Source organism: Pyrus communis, chromosome 10 (assembly GCF_963583255.1).
Source record: "Pyrus communis chromosome 10, drPyrComm1.1, whole genome shotgun sequence".
In the NCBI taxonomy this organism is placed as follows: domain Eukaryota; kingdom Viridiplantae; phylum Streptophyta; class Magnoliopsida; order Rosales; family Rosaceae; genus Pyrus; species Pyrus communis.
The window spans coordinates 4,523,714-4,540,186 of record NC_084812.1 but is presented as its reverse complement, the minus strand read 5'-3'; the positions used below and the strand labels follow the sequence as shown (position 1 = coordinate 4,540,186).

Genomic DNA, 16,473 nt, shown 5'->3' with positions numbered 1-16,473 from the left:
AAGGAAAAAGAGAGAAAAGACTCTTCAGCTAGTACATATCTTTGTATGAGGATCCTCTCCAGATCCTCTTTGTGAGGATTCTCTCCAGATCCTTTTTGTGAGAATCCTAGGAATCCTCACATCGTGTTCGTTTATCGTATATTGTGCAGTCAGTTTTCTTCAGGTACTATTTGTGTTTAATTTTAATTAAAGATATTTAAAATGGTTTATGACCGCACAATATATAATGAACTGACACCATTTAAGAATTTCCGGAATCCAAACAAAGAGGATCCGGAGAGGATCCTCATTCCAAATCTCTAATCATGTTGAGTAAACTACATTTTCACACCTCATATATGGGCTGATTCTTCAAAATAGATCAAGAAATTTCAATTCTCACATTCACCACGTTGAAATATTGAAATTGTATTAATTTATGTATTGGTCAAATAAATTGTATGATAATTTATTAAATTTGAGCATTTTCAAAGGAGATGTCTATTCTAAGGAGAATGTTATGTAATAAAATTTGAAAGTAGATATAAGTTTTAATCAATTTGTCAATTCTACATGATTTAACATAAAGATTATGTGCTATCAATTTTGACATATAAAAAAAATATAATCTCTTTTATTTTCATAAAAAAGATCCGGCGAGGTCGCATTCTAACTTTTCTGGTCCATTCCATGCATGCGCGTACCGCCATTGCTTGCAAGTGAGGTCCCAACAGGATAAAAAGTCGAAAGATGAAAAAGTATCATATCCTACAGTATCTTGAATTGCGTTTCTCCATTTTTCAATTTTTTTTTTTTTTTAAATATTTGTCTTTACTTAATTCCATTCCTTGATATATTTCCCAAAACCAATCCACCAAAGTTTTACGTTACATACATGCTTGAGAAATTATTTACTTATAAAAATATATATAATATTGCAAACGTATTCATATTTAATTATTATTGTTACAAAAGTATATTTAGTTTTTTGTATAAATATGTATTATCCCAACGGTATTCATATTTAATTATTATTGTCACAAAAGTATATTTAGTTTTTTGTATAAATATGTATTATCCCAACCGTATTCATATTTAATTATTATTGTGACAAAAGTATATTTTGCTTTGGACTTTTAAGTGGTCTTCACTTTTTTAAAGCCTGCACGTGTTTATTATATTTTGCTTTGGACTTTTAAGTGGTCTTCACTTTTTTAAAGCCTGCACGTGTTTATCAAATTTTAGTAAATAAATGCTTATCAATTATTCTCACGTTTAGACGTGGTACGTAGCCCGCTATATAAACCCCATGCAATATGCGGGGAAGAACCAACCTAGCTATCTCGATCACCAAAACCCCTCCAGTTAACTATGGCAATGCATGATTTAGGCTCTTTGCTCTTGTGTGTCTTGCTACTCAATGGCTTTGCATTGACAAACACCAAAGCTGCTAAGCCAGATAAACCCATTGTCTGTAACTCACTTGACAGGACCAAGTTTGATGCTCTAAAACCAGGGTTCGTCTTTGGTGGATCTACAGCAGCTTACCAGGCCAGTCCCTGCTAGGGCTTAGCTATTTAATTACCCTTTAATTAATTTGAGTTTCATATAATCACATAGGTCTAATTTGATTTCAATGTCAGAAAAACTATAGCATATATATATATGCACATGCACATTTCAGTTTCATTCCAAGCATGAATATTGACATCTTCAGTTTGAATGTGCATATGCATATTTCAGGTAGAAGGTGCATGGAACGTAGATGGTAGAGGACCAAGCATATGGGACACCTTCACCCACAACCATCCAGGTTATAGTCTTCTACATATTATCATCAATTACGCTCGGGCATGTAGTATATGTCTGTATATTTTCGATACATATGGACTATACATGCACTACATGGACATATATAATAGTTCTCATTCTATGATTCCTACCATCTTTATGCTCTAAATAATAAAAACTTTTATGGTTAATGACAGAAAAAATCGATGATCACAGCAATGGAGATGTCGCCATTGATCAATACCACCTCTATAAGGTTGTCAATCAAGGAATAATATTATTCTCCAAACCCTAAATTCCCACTGTGAAGTTGAAGAGCACATTGACCATGAGATCCTTAATTAATTTTTAGCTTCTTTCTTATAATTATGTATGCCTTTCTTGTCATTACAGAAGGATGTAGCAATTATGAAGGATATGAAGTTGGATGCTTATAGGTTCTCTATCTCATGGCCCAGATTGTTACCAAGTAATGTTGACATCCGCTTCCATATACTTGATTTGGGACCAATTACTTCATGGATTAACCTGTTTTACTTAATTCGATTTCGATATATAGATAGGTATTAACTCACTTGATTATTTTGTTCTAATTATTAGATGGCACGCTAAGTGGGGGTGTCAACAGGAAGGGAATTGAATACTACGACAATCTCATCAATGAACTCCTTCGCAATGGTGACAAAGCTACCTAATCTCATATATCATCCCTCCCATCTAATCTCATATATCATCCCATCCATTAATATATAATTAGAGTTTAATAACGTGCCCTCATAAAACAATATTGAATCAAACTATTAATTTTTTTTTTGGTTCCGATAATGTTATATATAGGCATACAGCCATTTGTGACAATCTTTCATTGGGATGTTCCCCAAGCGTTAGAAGATGCATATGGTGGTTTGTTAAGCCCTCGTATTGTGTAAGTAAACAAATTTTATCCTAAGTGTAATATTGGTCATTTGCTTAATTAAATAAAAACGTACCACATCTAACAAAAATGTTTTGAAATTTGGACACGCAGCGATGACTTTAAAGACTACGCAGAACTTTGTTTTTCACTTTTTGGTGATCGAGTGAAGCACTGGATCACATTGAATGAACCATATACCATCAGTAACCATGGTTATACAATCGGGATGTACGCACCGGGACGATGCTCTGCTTGGCAAGACCCAACCTGCCTTGGTGGAGATTCGGCTACTGAACCCTATTTGGTAACACACTACCAACTCCTTGCTCATGCAGCTGCTGTAAAAGTGTACAAAGATAAATTTCAGGTATAATGAATTAACTAGTTAGTTCCCTTTTTTATGGGTCTGAAATCTCTCTGAGTCACTAGTATTAGGTTCCACCACAAGAGGAAACCTTTTGTATAGCGAGGTAAACAGTTTGGAGTTTGTATGGTACTACATGAAATCATTTTCTGAATTTTCTTTGTAGGCATATCAAAATGGGGTGATAGGAATAACACTATTGTCACATTGGTTTGAGCCTGCCTCAGATGCAAAGGAAGATATAGATGCTGCAAATCGAGCTATGGATTTTATGTTTGGATGGCAAGTGTATTATTAATTTATAAATCAAGTGGGTTATATTTCCTTTTTATGACTTATAAAGTTGATTATTGGAATTTTCACATCTTTGTAGGTTTATGGATCCAATTACAAGAGGCGACTACCCGTACACCATGCGAGGCCTTGTTAAAGAACGATTGCCAAAATTCACGGAAGAAGAATCCAAGATGTTAATTGGGTCTTTTGATTTTGTTGGATTGAACTATTATACTGCTCTATATGCAACTGATGTACCCAAGAATTATTCTAAACCTGCAAGTTACTTATACGATCCACATGTTATTACACTGAGTGAGTACAAATGGAAACCTTTTATCGACTAATTAATTAATATCTTAGAATTATTACATTCTAATATTGATCGCATTCATATGTGTTATGGCAGCTGAACGTGATGGCATTCCTATTGGTCCTCAGGTACGCATCAAATTTTAGGTTAAGTTATTTGTGTTTGGAGGATTAATTTTATACAATTCCTAACAATCTCATATATCTTCAAATGGTAGTACAGGCTGCTTCAGACTGGTTATATGTTTATCCGAAAGGCATTCACGATTTTATACTCTACACGAAGAATAAGTATGGTGATCCAATCATTTACATTACTGAGAATGGTAATTGACACTTTTAAGCCTCACTTAATCTCACTTTTTAATTTCTGACATATATATGTATATATTGATGTAAAATACAGATGAGTAATTCCAAATCTAAATTAAAAACCAACTACATCTCTCTTTTTGAGAGAAAGCACTAAATACATATGTACTGAATTATATTGCAGGTGTTGATGAGTTCAATGATTCCAACTTATCACTAGATGATGCCCTCCATGATCCATTTAGGATTGACTACTACAATCGCCACCTTTGTTACGTTCATGCAGCAATCAAGTAAGTGCTTGTTGAAATACTAATTAGGACTATATTGCATTTTATAGTGATATCAAGTCATCATTTATTTATTTTGTGGTGCAGGAAGGGTAGTAATGTGAAGGGATACTTTGCATGGGCAATTTTAGACAACTTTCAATGGAGTGAAGGCTACACAGTTCGATTTGGTATTAACTATGTGGATTTTGACGGACTCCAAAGGTACCCAAAAAATTCGACCCATTGGTTCACAAATTTCCTCAAGAACCGCAAAGGAAGTTCAAATATTTTGGCCAATAATGTTGGAGACTCTGATTTTCTCTATCAAGTGTAACTTCAAACGATGAATGTTGTGGGGCTTGTTTTTAGTTTTTTCAACTTCACTCCTTCTGATTTGGAATAAGTTGCAACAAATCGTTATGAGTTTGTTGTATAAGTTATTAGTGTGTGTCTCTCTATATTTGTACTGCCATTATGGCTAGTGCCTCTTCTGCAGTTGAATTCCATATGAATGTAATGTACTATTTATGAAAATAAATGTTTTTGAATGTTCAGTATTCAATTAAACTGTACACTTACCCTCAGTGGCCTGCGACCGAAAAGTTGCCATAGATAATCAATGGCCTTAGGCCACATTATACCAGCTCGTGATTCCTTAACCAAAATATACTAAGGGTTCATTTGGAACTGTTTAAAATGGTTGAAAGTGTTTCTAGTGAAAATGTTTTTGGAATCAATCTTTAGTAAAAATGCAAGTGAATCATCGAAAAACACTTGAAGTGTGGGGGACCATAATTTTCTAAAACCATGACACATGGCACCTGGGTAGCAAAAATGATCAAAATGCTCATAGCCCATGAAGATGGTCCTACATTCTTAGTCTGACATACTAGGCTTAAGCCCACTGAAGATATTCCTTGCCAACCAAGTTTGAAAACCCTAATTCAAGTCAAATTAGGATATATTGGGAAATAGGCAATGTAATCCTAGGAAGATTGGATATCTTATCGTAGATTTCCTCATAGATAGTCTCCCAATTTAATTAGGATTACTTTCCCTACAAGAACTCTCAAGAGATCTATAAATACTCTAACCAATGAAACTAAAGATAATGCTCTACCACACGCATATTCTGTCATATTCGCCGCGGTCTACCCGTAGACACGTCCATGGAGAACTTATCTCCTTAATGCCCCACCATAGCCTATTCGTCAAGAATGGTTCACGATATATCACACATCACACCATTCTTTCTTGGATGATTTTTAACAGAAAATCGACTTTGCATACGAATTTGGACACAAGTCTAGTTGGACACAAAAGCTAAGACACTGAAAATTATAATGTCGAACTTTCATAATTTTCTACACGATGAATCCTTCCAATTTTTCAATTAAAAACAGGCAAAACTGCATTTTTGTCAGAACTGCACATCTAGGGAAAAACGAAAATTTCAAGGGTTTCTCAGTGACATGCCATATACACTTGGAAAAATACGATGCAGAGCTTCAATATTCTTATTTTTCCAATTTTTCATAAAATAGAACAATCCCAAAATTGGCATGCTAAGCAGCTGGGCGGCAAGCCAGGCCAAGCAACACATTGGAACAACACTGCCAACTTGACATATTAAATTGTACCTTCTCGAAGCAAACTAAGTTTCTTTTTATACACCATCACGAATATGTGGATGTTAGCATTCTGTAGAATTTTGCAGAACTCAATTTCGAGCTATGTGGGAAACGTTATTGCCGTTTGACCATTCATATCCTCTGCAAAATTCCTCAAGTTCTTCCCCAAACTAATATTAAACGACGCATAACGCGCCGCAACAACCTATGAGTTCATGATACACACAGTCATGATCAAGTTAATGATTAACCTAAAGGTTAACCAATTCAAGTCCGCTCTGACAAGCTAAAAGCAAAGTCACTCGCAAAGCACTGCATGACAAATTCACACTTGCCCTCCTCCACTACTAACTTGTAATGGAAAAGGACGGGGGGCATACTACATCAAGTAAGAAGAAAAAAATTCATGAATCTGAACGAATCCTACATCACTTGGCCGTTATGGATTTGGATATCTGCACATGAAGAAGTCTGAATTGCATATTCCTCCAGCTTACTCTAAAACTATCCAGAGTAAGGTAGACCGAAATAAGTGCGCCTCCGCAAGAAATGAAATACGATGGTACACATAATCCTTGGTGCTTACATAATTTTTATTTTGTGGGTTTTCGATTGCGGAGCTTGTATTGGCCTATAAAAAGTTTGATTAAATGCCAAACTGAAATCACATTTGAATGGTGATTCAACTCATTGCCTCTATTGCTTCACTTCTTATTTTTTGAAATTTTTGTACTTGGTTTTTTATGTGGTTTTGGTTCTCACATTTAAGTTGAATTCTTTGTTCGTAGTTGCAACATTTTCTTGGGGTTACATGTCAATCAGAGATTCAGAACCCGTTCCTTCAAAGAAGCAATCAACTTTCGGATTGAGAGTTTTTTGTTATCGAATATCATCACACTTCCCGACTATGATTCTATACTTGTTTGGATTTTGTCAAAACCGCCCCGCTATGAGCATGAACACCATTTCATCTCTCTGTCTTGCTCTTCAATTGCTTTGAATTTTGAACTTCATTTGAACTATTGTTAGGATATCTTTTGGAGGGGATTATACAAAGAAAACCCAACTCATGCATTGGGTTCTCATGCCCTTTGATTTTCCAGTCATTGTAATTAAAGATTAACAATTAGAACAGCTGGAGTATCCTAGAACTTTTGTTGGATCTGTTTTTGGGGCATGTTCAAAATGCAGTTTCATCATCGTGACTAAAGCATTGCTTCACACGAAAATATCCGTTGTTCCTGTTGCATTCCAAAGTTGGATGGCAGTTTATGAGATGTATCGATCTATTTTACCTGAATGAATAATGTTAGGTTAATGTTGAATGATTTATCCGAATGAATTTGGCTTAGGATTATTTATTTTACCAATAAAAAATGGAATATTTTGTTTCAAATTAAGTGGATGTTTGTTGCTTACTTGCTAACTATACGTATGGGTGGGTATGCTACAGTTTGACTAGTTCACTCAAAAATCATAAAGTGAACTAAAGTCCCTCTGGAAACCAAACAAATTCATATCCGATATAGTCGTTTCTGTTTGGACTTTGCTAGTTGATATTTTTGGGCTTTAAAATCATATGCCTATATCCTTCAAACACCAGCAGCAAACTACGGAACTAATAAGCCTATAGAGTTCTCGGAAATAAAAACAAGCATTTTCAAATGAAAAAAATAAAGTTTTACAATTTTGGTTGCAAGTGTTAGAACTATTTAATATCTTCATATTAAAATTTTATTTTGTTAAAAATGGCTTTGACAGTTACTGTGTTGAATTTTTTTGGCAAATGTTTTCGAAGGAGAATCATGAGTACATTTTTCTTTCTTTCTGGGAAACAGAATGATGAGCACTTTCTAGATAGAGAAGTAATGTAATGGAACCACTAGTGAGTTTAGGAATCCATGTAAGGATGTTGACTGGATTATGGAGGCTTTGTGATGCTTAAAAAATAGGGGTCTATCTTTATATATATTTTTCTTACTTCTTAAGTATAAGAATGAATTAATGGTAGCATTTAAAGCAACCACAATTGAGAAGGTTATCTTAGAGATTTTTTATCAACTTCTTTTTATTATTATTATTATTATTATTATTATTATTATTATTATTATTATTATTATTATTTACTTATTAGCAAATTACTTTGTAAGTCGTAACATATGTTTTTTGAAGAACTTAACGTTGCAAAACAACTATTTTTTTAAGAACTTAAAAGGAGAGTACACACCATAAAAGATAGTCAACCGAGTGGTACCATGGCTTGGCTAGAGAGTAAGTTAATTATTAAGGAGAACGGGTTAAGGGCCCGTAATTAAGAGTCACCATAATGGAAACCCAAGTTGTCTGGAGATTCAAAGATCTGGTTCAAATGGGACAACTAAATTATGATAATTCGGAGTAGCACCATGGAGATATACTTTCTCACTGATGTCTTGATAATAACAATACTGCTTACTAGTGAGACTGGCATAATCCGGACCACAGGTATAGCAAGTAGTAGAAACTAAGATTTTTTTATCACGTTCAGATTACTAATGGGCACAGTGCCCATGATTGATTTTGTAAGGTCAACATATACTTTGCACCATCTTCAAGCAGACATATTCATGCAGATAGATGTTGGGAGTATAGAAACGAAACATATGAATGTTCTCCGCCACTGAACGAACAAGATCTCATATCACAAGTACAACAACAAATGAACATAAATCAAATGTATCACCACATATACAACATTGGAAACTCTAACAACCATTACTAAAGCGTCACCAATCCAAGCAGTTAAGTAATTGCGATAAACAGTTGCAATAGACTCTATATACAGACCCAACAACATCAATCCTTCACACGTCACCCTTATACACCCCAATAACAACAAATACATTTTTTTATCATCAAAACATTTACTGTTTTTTTTTTTTTTTTCATTTCCTTTTTCTCTACTCTTTTTTTTCCATTTCTTTTGTGGGAACAAGTGGAATGGACTTTATGTGGGTACAGCTAGAATATAATAATGGGTACAAATGAGGTATGTCAGCATACCTGGTGGCTGTGACAATGCAAAATCGAATTCATGCTAGGAGGATCCTTGCCGGATCCTCTTTGTGAGGATCTTGGGGATTCTCCAGTCACATCCGTTCATCGTACATCGTGTGGTCATAAATCATTGTAAATTTTTTATTTAAAATTGAATGTAAATAGTACCTGACAAAAACTGGCTACACGATATAAGATGAACGGATGTGATTGGAGGATCCCACGAGGATCCTCTCTCAAATTCATGGGTTCATCAGATCAAGACACAGGTGGTTAGATCGCAACACATATGTGAGTTTGATCGGGCAAAAATGACTGGAGTTGTTCAATGTGATCTCGTTTTGTGGTCTAGAAACAAGCAGTAATGGTAATTGGGTTCGTCGGAAACCAGTTGCTATTTGGGTTTCTGGTTGCAACAGTAATGTGTGGATCTCCTAACATAGAGCCGCCCTCTAAGTTCTATTGAAAACAAGTATGAACTCTTAACATAAAGCCGACCTCTGAGTTTCAATTGCTTATGTGTGGATCTCCACATGTGAACAACTAAATGGGGTTACACGTGAGGGAGAGTGTTGGAATCCCCCATCGGTGGGTGAAAAGAATAATGGGGATTTAAATATGATTGCCTCACTTTAACTAATATCGAGGCTTTTTGTGACAAAAATTCACACCTGACAAATTGGGCTAGTGGTAAAGTTTGGGACAATATCGGTGTTATTAGAGCAGAGCCTCACGGGCATGTCGATCCAAAAATCCAACAATACCCTAGAAAACCTAATACTTGAATTATGTAAAATACCCAAACAATAAAATATACCTAAAATTAATGCTAATATTTTCCAACATTGTTTTCTCTAAACACGCGGGACTCGGACAACTTTAATATTATGACTAACTACATTTTACACCCTACAAGTTTGAGGTGATTTGCAAACTTAACCATGATGTTTCAATCTTCTCATATTGCACCATGATGTTTTCAAATCATATTAAATTTACACCTTTTGTTTCTCTGAACATCTAATCCTTTATTAAATTGATGAGTTGTTTTTTCAGTCAATGTGGTGCAAATGTGTCTTAGAGCATCGATCTCCAATGGAGATGTCAAAAGAAAATTGTCAAATGTAAATTTGAAGGTCTATGTACCAATGTCAAATTTCATTTTGCTCCAACCCATATCTTTTATCTTATTCAATAAACCACTCTTCAAAACAGATCAATCAAAGCTAATTTTCATGATTTATGGCTGATGCATTACTAGGACTCGACCACAAAACATTTAAAAATAAAATAAAATAAAAGAAATTAAATATTTTCATATGTCAAAATTTACAGCACACAATTTCTCCTTGTCAGATTGACAAATCGGTTGAAACTTCTTCTACCTTCAAATTTTATTACATAACATTATAATAGACATCACCTTTGAAAATGCTCAAATTTAATGAATTATCATACAATTATTTTGACCAAGTACACAAATTAATACAGTTTCAATATCTTATAGTGTTGTAGGTGAGAATTGAAATTCTTGATTTATTTTGAAAAATCAGCCCATACATGAAGGTGTGAAAATGTAGCTATCTCTTGAGATTAAAGATATGTACAAGAAAGAGAAGTTTATGTACCATAAAGAGCAATTTCTCTTTATTTCCTTTCTATAAGCATCCAAACCCCACGACAAGTGACACCCATCCGAAGCCCATCACAAGTCACAATCCTAACCCAATAGGGACAATGACAACCTTGATATGACTCCATTTTTCATGTTAGCAGCTCATCAACTTTACTGAAAAAAAAAAAACAAAGAAGGGAAAGAGAGGGAATCAGATTCTTTGCATGCACTTCACACATGGAGTAATAGAACTGACATCCACGTTGAAGAAAAAATTGTGGTGGCTAGTGATTTAGGAGTTGTAAATACGTGGTGATCCATATTGGTAGTGCGAGGTTTAAAGTTTGCTGGAAGAGGGAAGACTTGAGTTGGCAACGGATTTTTCAATCTAAGGGCATCTAAGTCTTTGTGCACACTAGATTTGGCTAGATTTATAATTATCTGAAAATGCTAGGAAAAATGTCAATATAGATGGCTTCAAAGGGGTTAGTTTTTAAAACTAATTAAAGTATTGGAGTGTATGAGAAATGACACAACATGAGGAGGAGATAGAAGTTCCTTCCCAAAAAAAAAAAGCTTAGAGGGAAGATTGCTGGCACTCTTTCTGGTATTATCACTGGACAATACTTGGGTACTGGTCGATCGGTACCCATTTTAACTGACCATTTATGTGGCGTATTTTAAGGCATCTGTCACTTTCATCACTTTTGCTAACTTTATAACCAAATGCAAACCAATCCTTTATACCAAATACGAAACAGAACTCTTCTTCTTCGATATCTGCAAGTCTTCAATGTCATGACTATGGTTTCTTCTTCATCCCGTCTTCTCTCCTCCATCTTCCCTCCTCCACTGACCCCATCCCCGCCCAGTCCCTCTTCCAACAGTGGATTCCACCGTTGCAGTGAGATTGACGGCGACGAAATCTGAAGCTATGTGGGTTTGACGAAGATGCCGCCGACTTGCAGCGGCAAGGATTACGAATCGTCGACGGTAATGGACTCGACGTCATCTTGGCGAGTGAGATCGAGCTCGGCATGGCTGTCGAGGACAAGATTGGTGAAGTGAAGTCTATGACTTGTATCTTTAAGATGATGGCGGAGCCGACGAGGTCATGGTGGCTGGCTATGAGGATCTTCGCAGACTTGTTGGAAATGAAGAAGACTAGTGTTTGATCACGGGTTTAAGGCACGGATATGTGTTTGGTTACAGAAATGACAAAAGCACTCGGATTGACAAATGTCAAAAAAAAATTTAGGGCACACGAATGATCAGTGAAATTGGGTACTGACCAGTATGTCCTGAAGTATTTTCCTTATTCACTTACTAAAAAGAGAACACTAATGTTACTAATTAGGCACACAAACTGACCATACATTTTGCAACCGTTAGACCTACGTGTATTAGAGAATGTATATTTTTTTTTTTAACAAAAAAAATATTATTTACATTAAGGGAGAAGGGATGAGTTTAGCTCCACAATGGGTTAGCAATAATGTGATTCAAATTTGCTTTTGGCGAGAATCAAACCTAAGACCTGTCACTTACAAATTAAGAGAAATACCACTAAATCATAATACTAAATAACTGTATTAAAAAATGTATTAGCAATGAGGTTAATTTTGTACGTCTAATTAATACCTTTATTACTAAAATAGCAAATGGTTTATTTCTCAATTATTTTCAAAGTTTTTTAAAATTCTAGTCAATTAGGTATATTATAGAACTATGAACTTTAACTTAAAAAAATAAAATATATATAATTTTCTCTTCTCTTGTAATTGCCACTGAAATTACTTAAGCCGTAAACTTTTCTCGCTTTCCTCTTTTTAAACTCTTCTGACTTCATCTTCCACAAGCCACCTGGAGGAAGAAAAACCCAGCAAAACTCTCCTCCCTCACTTCCAAATTGCCACTGATATCACTATCCCTCGTAAACTTGGGTTTGTTGATTAATTGGTAAGTATTGTATATGAGGTAGATGAGAAACAAAAAAAACTTGAATCTCTTCATTGGGAAGCGATATTAATTTATTCTCGGATGGCCATAGTATATATAAACTATAAAGTGGCCTAAATGCATTATATGCACTATTTTAATAATATATAATTGATATTGCAGTTTTCTTTTCTGCACACTTTGTACTTTGGTAGCATGGGAAGTAAGAACCAAAAACAAAAAGGAAAAGAAGATTTCGGGATTTCAAGATTACCGAAAAATGAAATCTGAAAACCTATCCCATACCGAATATTTCGGTATTTTTCGGTACGGGATTACCAAGTTCGGGAAAATTTCGGTTTGGGTTTGGGATTTTTGAGAATTTTTTTCAGCCCTAATCCAGGTTATAGTCTTCTACATATTATCATCAAATACCCTTATGCATGTAGTATATGTCTGTATATTTTCCGATACATATGGACTATACATGCACTACATGGACATATATAATAGTTCTCATTCTATGATTCCTATCATTTTTATGCTCTAAATAATAAAAACTTCTATGATTAATGACAGAAAAAAATCGATGATCGCAGCAATGGAGATGTCGTCATTGATCAATACCACCTCTATAAGGTTGTCAATCAAGGAATAATATTATTCTCCAAACCCTAAATTCCCACCATGAAGTTGAAGAGCACATTGAATATGAGATCCTTAATTAATTTTTAGCTTCTTTCTTATAATTATGTATGCCTTTCTTGTCATTACAGAAAGATGTAGCAATTATGAAGGATATGAAGTTGGATGCTTGTAGGTTCTCTATTGTTACCAAGTAATGTTGACATCTGCGTCCATATACTTGATTTGGGACCAATTACTTCATCGATTAACCTGTTTTACTTAATTTGATTTCGATATATAGATAGGTATTAACTCACTTGATTATTTTGTTCTAATTATTAGAGGGCACGCTAAGTGGGGGTGTCAACAGGAAGGGAATTGAATATTACGACAATCTCATCAATGAACTCCTTCGAAATGGTGATAAAGCTACCTAATCTCATATACCATCCATCCCATCTAATCTCATATATCATCCCATCCATTAATATATAATTAGAGTTTAATAACGTGCACTCTTAAAACAATATTGAATCAAACTATTAATTTTTTTTTCGTTCCGATAATGTTATATATAGGCATACAGCCATTTGTGACAATCTTTCACTGGGATGTTTCCCAAGCATTAGAAGATGCATATGGTGGTTTCTTAAGCGCCCGTATTGTGTAAGTAAACAAATTTTATCTCAAGTACAATATGATCATTTGCTTAATTAAATAAAACGTACTACATCTAACAAAAATGCTTTGAAATTTGTACACACAGCGATAACTTTAAGGACATGTTTGACGATTGTGATCTCGGATTATATACAAGCATGTTTTGTCTCGTTATTTAATTATACACACACATTTGCAATATTATATATTTTTTATAGGTAAATAAATATTTCTCAGGCATGTATATAACGTAAAACCTTGGTAGATTGGTTTTGGGAAATATATCAAGGAAAAGAATTAAGTAAAGAGAAGTATTAAAAAAAAATTAAAAATTCAAAAGTGAAGAAACACAGTTCAAGATATTGTGGGATATGATACTTTTTCATCTTTAGAGTTGTAATCTAGTTGGGACCATACTCCACTAGCAAGCAGTGGCAGTACGTGCATGCATGGAATGAAGAGATTTTTCAATGTGATTAGAACACGGAGTGATAGAGCATGTGTCATTATACAAATTGTGAGATATGTGTGTTAAAAATTTAATAACTCAAAAAATAAAATTTCTCACTATTTATATAAAAACACGTGATGTACTATTCGTGTGCCGGTCATTGATGCGAGATTTATACGCGCACAAATTAAACCCTCTTTTTGACAATTGTAGTATAAGTATAAGTAGGGATCGTTCTGGACCGGGGATTAGGAGGGATTGCAAATCTCTTGGAAACTGACTCAAAAACGTAAAAACACAATATAAAACACTAAACTAGACTCAAAGAATGTAAAACTAAACTTTAAAACACTAAGACAAACCAAAGACTCAAAATGCTTTTAAAAACACAAACTAAAATGATTTCTAACTAAATTGACATTAAAGTAAAGGGAGATTTAAGTTTATACGAAAATTGAAATAACGAAACAAGTTAAATAAACTAGACAGAATGTAAATATGAAATTGATGAAATGGAATGAATGAATGATAGAATAGCTAAGGGGGTCATCTCCACATATGTTACACTTGCATAATAAAATGATTTCCAATTGCGTTTCAATAAATCATTAATTCTCAACACTCCAAGTTAATTAGATCCGCTTAAATTAACCTTCAAATCTTCCTAACGTTATTGAATTGGATGATTGCATACGACAACCCAAAACATTCCCCACAAGTCCCCTACATGATTGCATAATAGAGATACAAGCAAGAATCATTACGCTCTATGAAGATTATAAGTTTTGACGAGGCATTCGTTACTATGGAATACCCATGAAACTTATGCCAAGAATTCGTTTAACGCGATTGTTTATAAGCAACCTCCACTACTTGTGAATATAAGTTCGTAACTATTAGGTGAAACTCACTTGTATTCTAGCGTCATATTCATGCATGAAAATTAAGTCTGCACTCTCAATAAACATACATAAATAAGTTATCAATCAAACGGTTAAACAAATTGAATCCACAACTTATGAAACGCAATTAGAAGTAATCAAATCAAAATGCAAACATAAACATATATTTCGAATCACCCCCTAGCTAAGGGGGGGTTTAGTTCCTCATACAAAACAAAGAGAATTAAAATTAAACATTGAAATCAAAGAAACACCTAAACATTCCAACAACTCAAACTTGAATTGTATGAACGTTTAGGCCCTCTTCTCTTCCTCTTTATTGTAGCATAAGGTCTAAGGATAGTTGGTTTGGGGGAATGGAAGTGTGGAATGGAGTGAGGAGTGATGGAAATGGAAAGATGGTTTGGTGTTTGGATTATAAGGGAAGGGGGACTCACGGCAATGAGGGAAAGGGATGTGTTTGTGGTGTGTTGTGTATGAAATGAGATGTCCATGAATGAATGAATGCAAGGGTATTTATAGGAGTAGTGGAGGGAACATATGGCTATGTCATTTGTAGGTGAAGTAGGTGGATGTTGTAGGTGAAGTAGGTGGATGTTGTAGGTGAATTAGGTGGATGTTGTAGGTGAAGTAGGTGGATGTTGTAGATGATTATGAGTGATAAGTGATAAGTGTATGATATGTTAAGTGATAAGTGAATGATTATGATAAGTGATAAATGAATGTATGATATGATAAGTGATAAGTGGTGATGATATGTGATAAGTAATGAGTGGTGATGATAAGTATGGAGCATGTGAATTAACTAATGAAGGAAATGCATGTGCAATGACAATGTGTTAGAATGGATGTGTGTTATGCATGGCATGATTGGGATTAGGAAAGGTTTTAAATGTCCTAAAACTAAAGAGAACAAGGTTCCAACACTTTGGTCTTCAATTAGGTCTTCAATTTCGTCCAACACTTTGGCTCCAAGCATAAGCTATCCATCCTTAGCCCAAAAGTGCTCCAAAAGTCTCCAAAATGCATCTTTTTGCTCCTTTAGCCCTTTGGACCTATAAACACACGAAAATAGCTTAAAGTACTAAAATAACTAAAGAAACATAACGTAAATGCACGAGAACAAGCCATTTAAGTCGCATGAATATGCTCCTATCAGTCATAATGAATTTTTTTTCCCATGGAATAGACCAGAAAAGTTAAAAGTATTTCAATGAATTTATATTGATAAAACCCTTCAACAATGTTTTTGGAACGTGGCCATTGATTCTTCTTGCCGAATGTTTTATACAATATGTCAACACCAATCAACACCCGGTTATCCAACTCGCGATGAACTATATGTAAGCACATGAATGATTTCTTTAATCAAATCACCTTCGAATAACTAA

The 16,473-nt window shown here is 34.5% G+C and overlaps 1 protein-coding gene across 1 annotated transcript; it reads left to right on the top strand.

Annotated features, from left to right (window-relative positions):
- Positions 1-1,322: 1,322 nt before the first annotated feature.
- On the top strand, positions 1,323-4,806 carry LOC137748416 (beta-glucosidase 12-like). Its single transcript, XM_068488558.1, has 13 exons — positions 1,323-1,530; positions 1,723-1,792; positions 1,968-2,026; positions 2,164-2,239; positions 2,371-2,448; positions 2,608-2,695; positions 2,798-3,053; positions 3,217-3,332; positions 3,424-3,641; positions 3,736-3,767; positions 3,862-3,964; positions 4,135-4,243; positions 4,328-4,806. Exons 1-13 carry the CDS (start codon positions 1,351-1,353, stop codon positions 4,554-4,556), a joined length of 1,614 nt encoding a protein of 537 aa, XP_068344659.1. The 5' UTR covers positions 1,323-1,350; the 3' UTR covers positions 4,557-4,806.
- Positions 4,807-16,473: the final 11,667 nt, after the last annotated feature.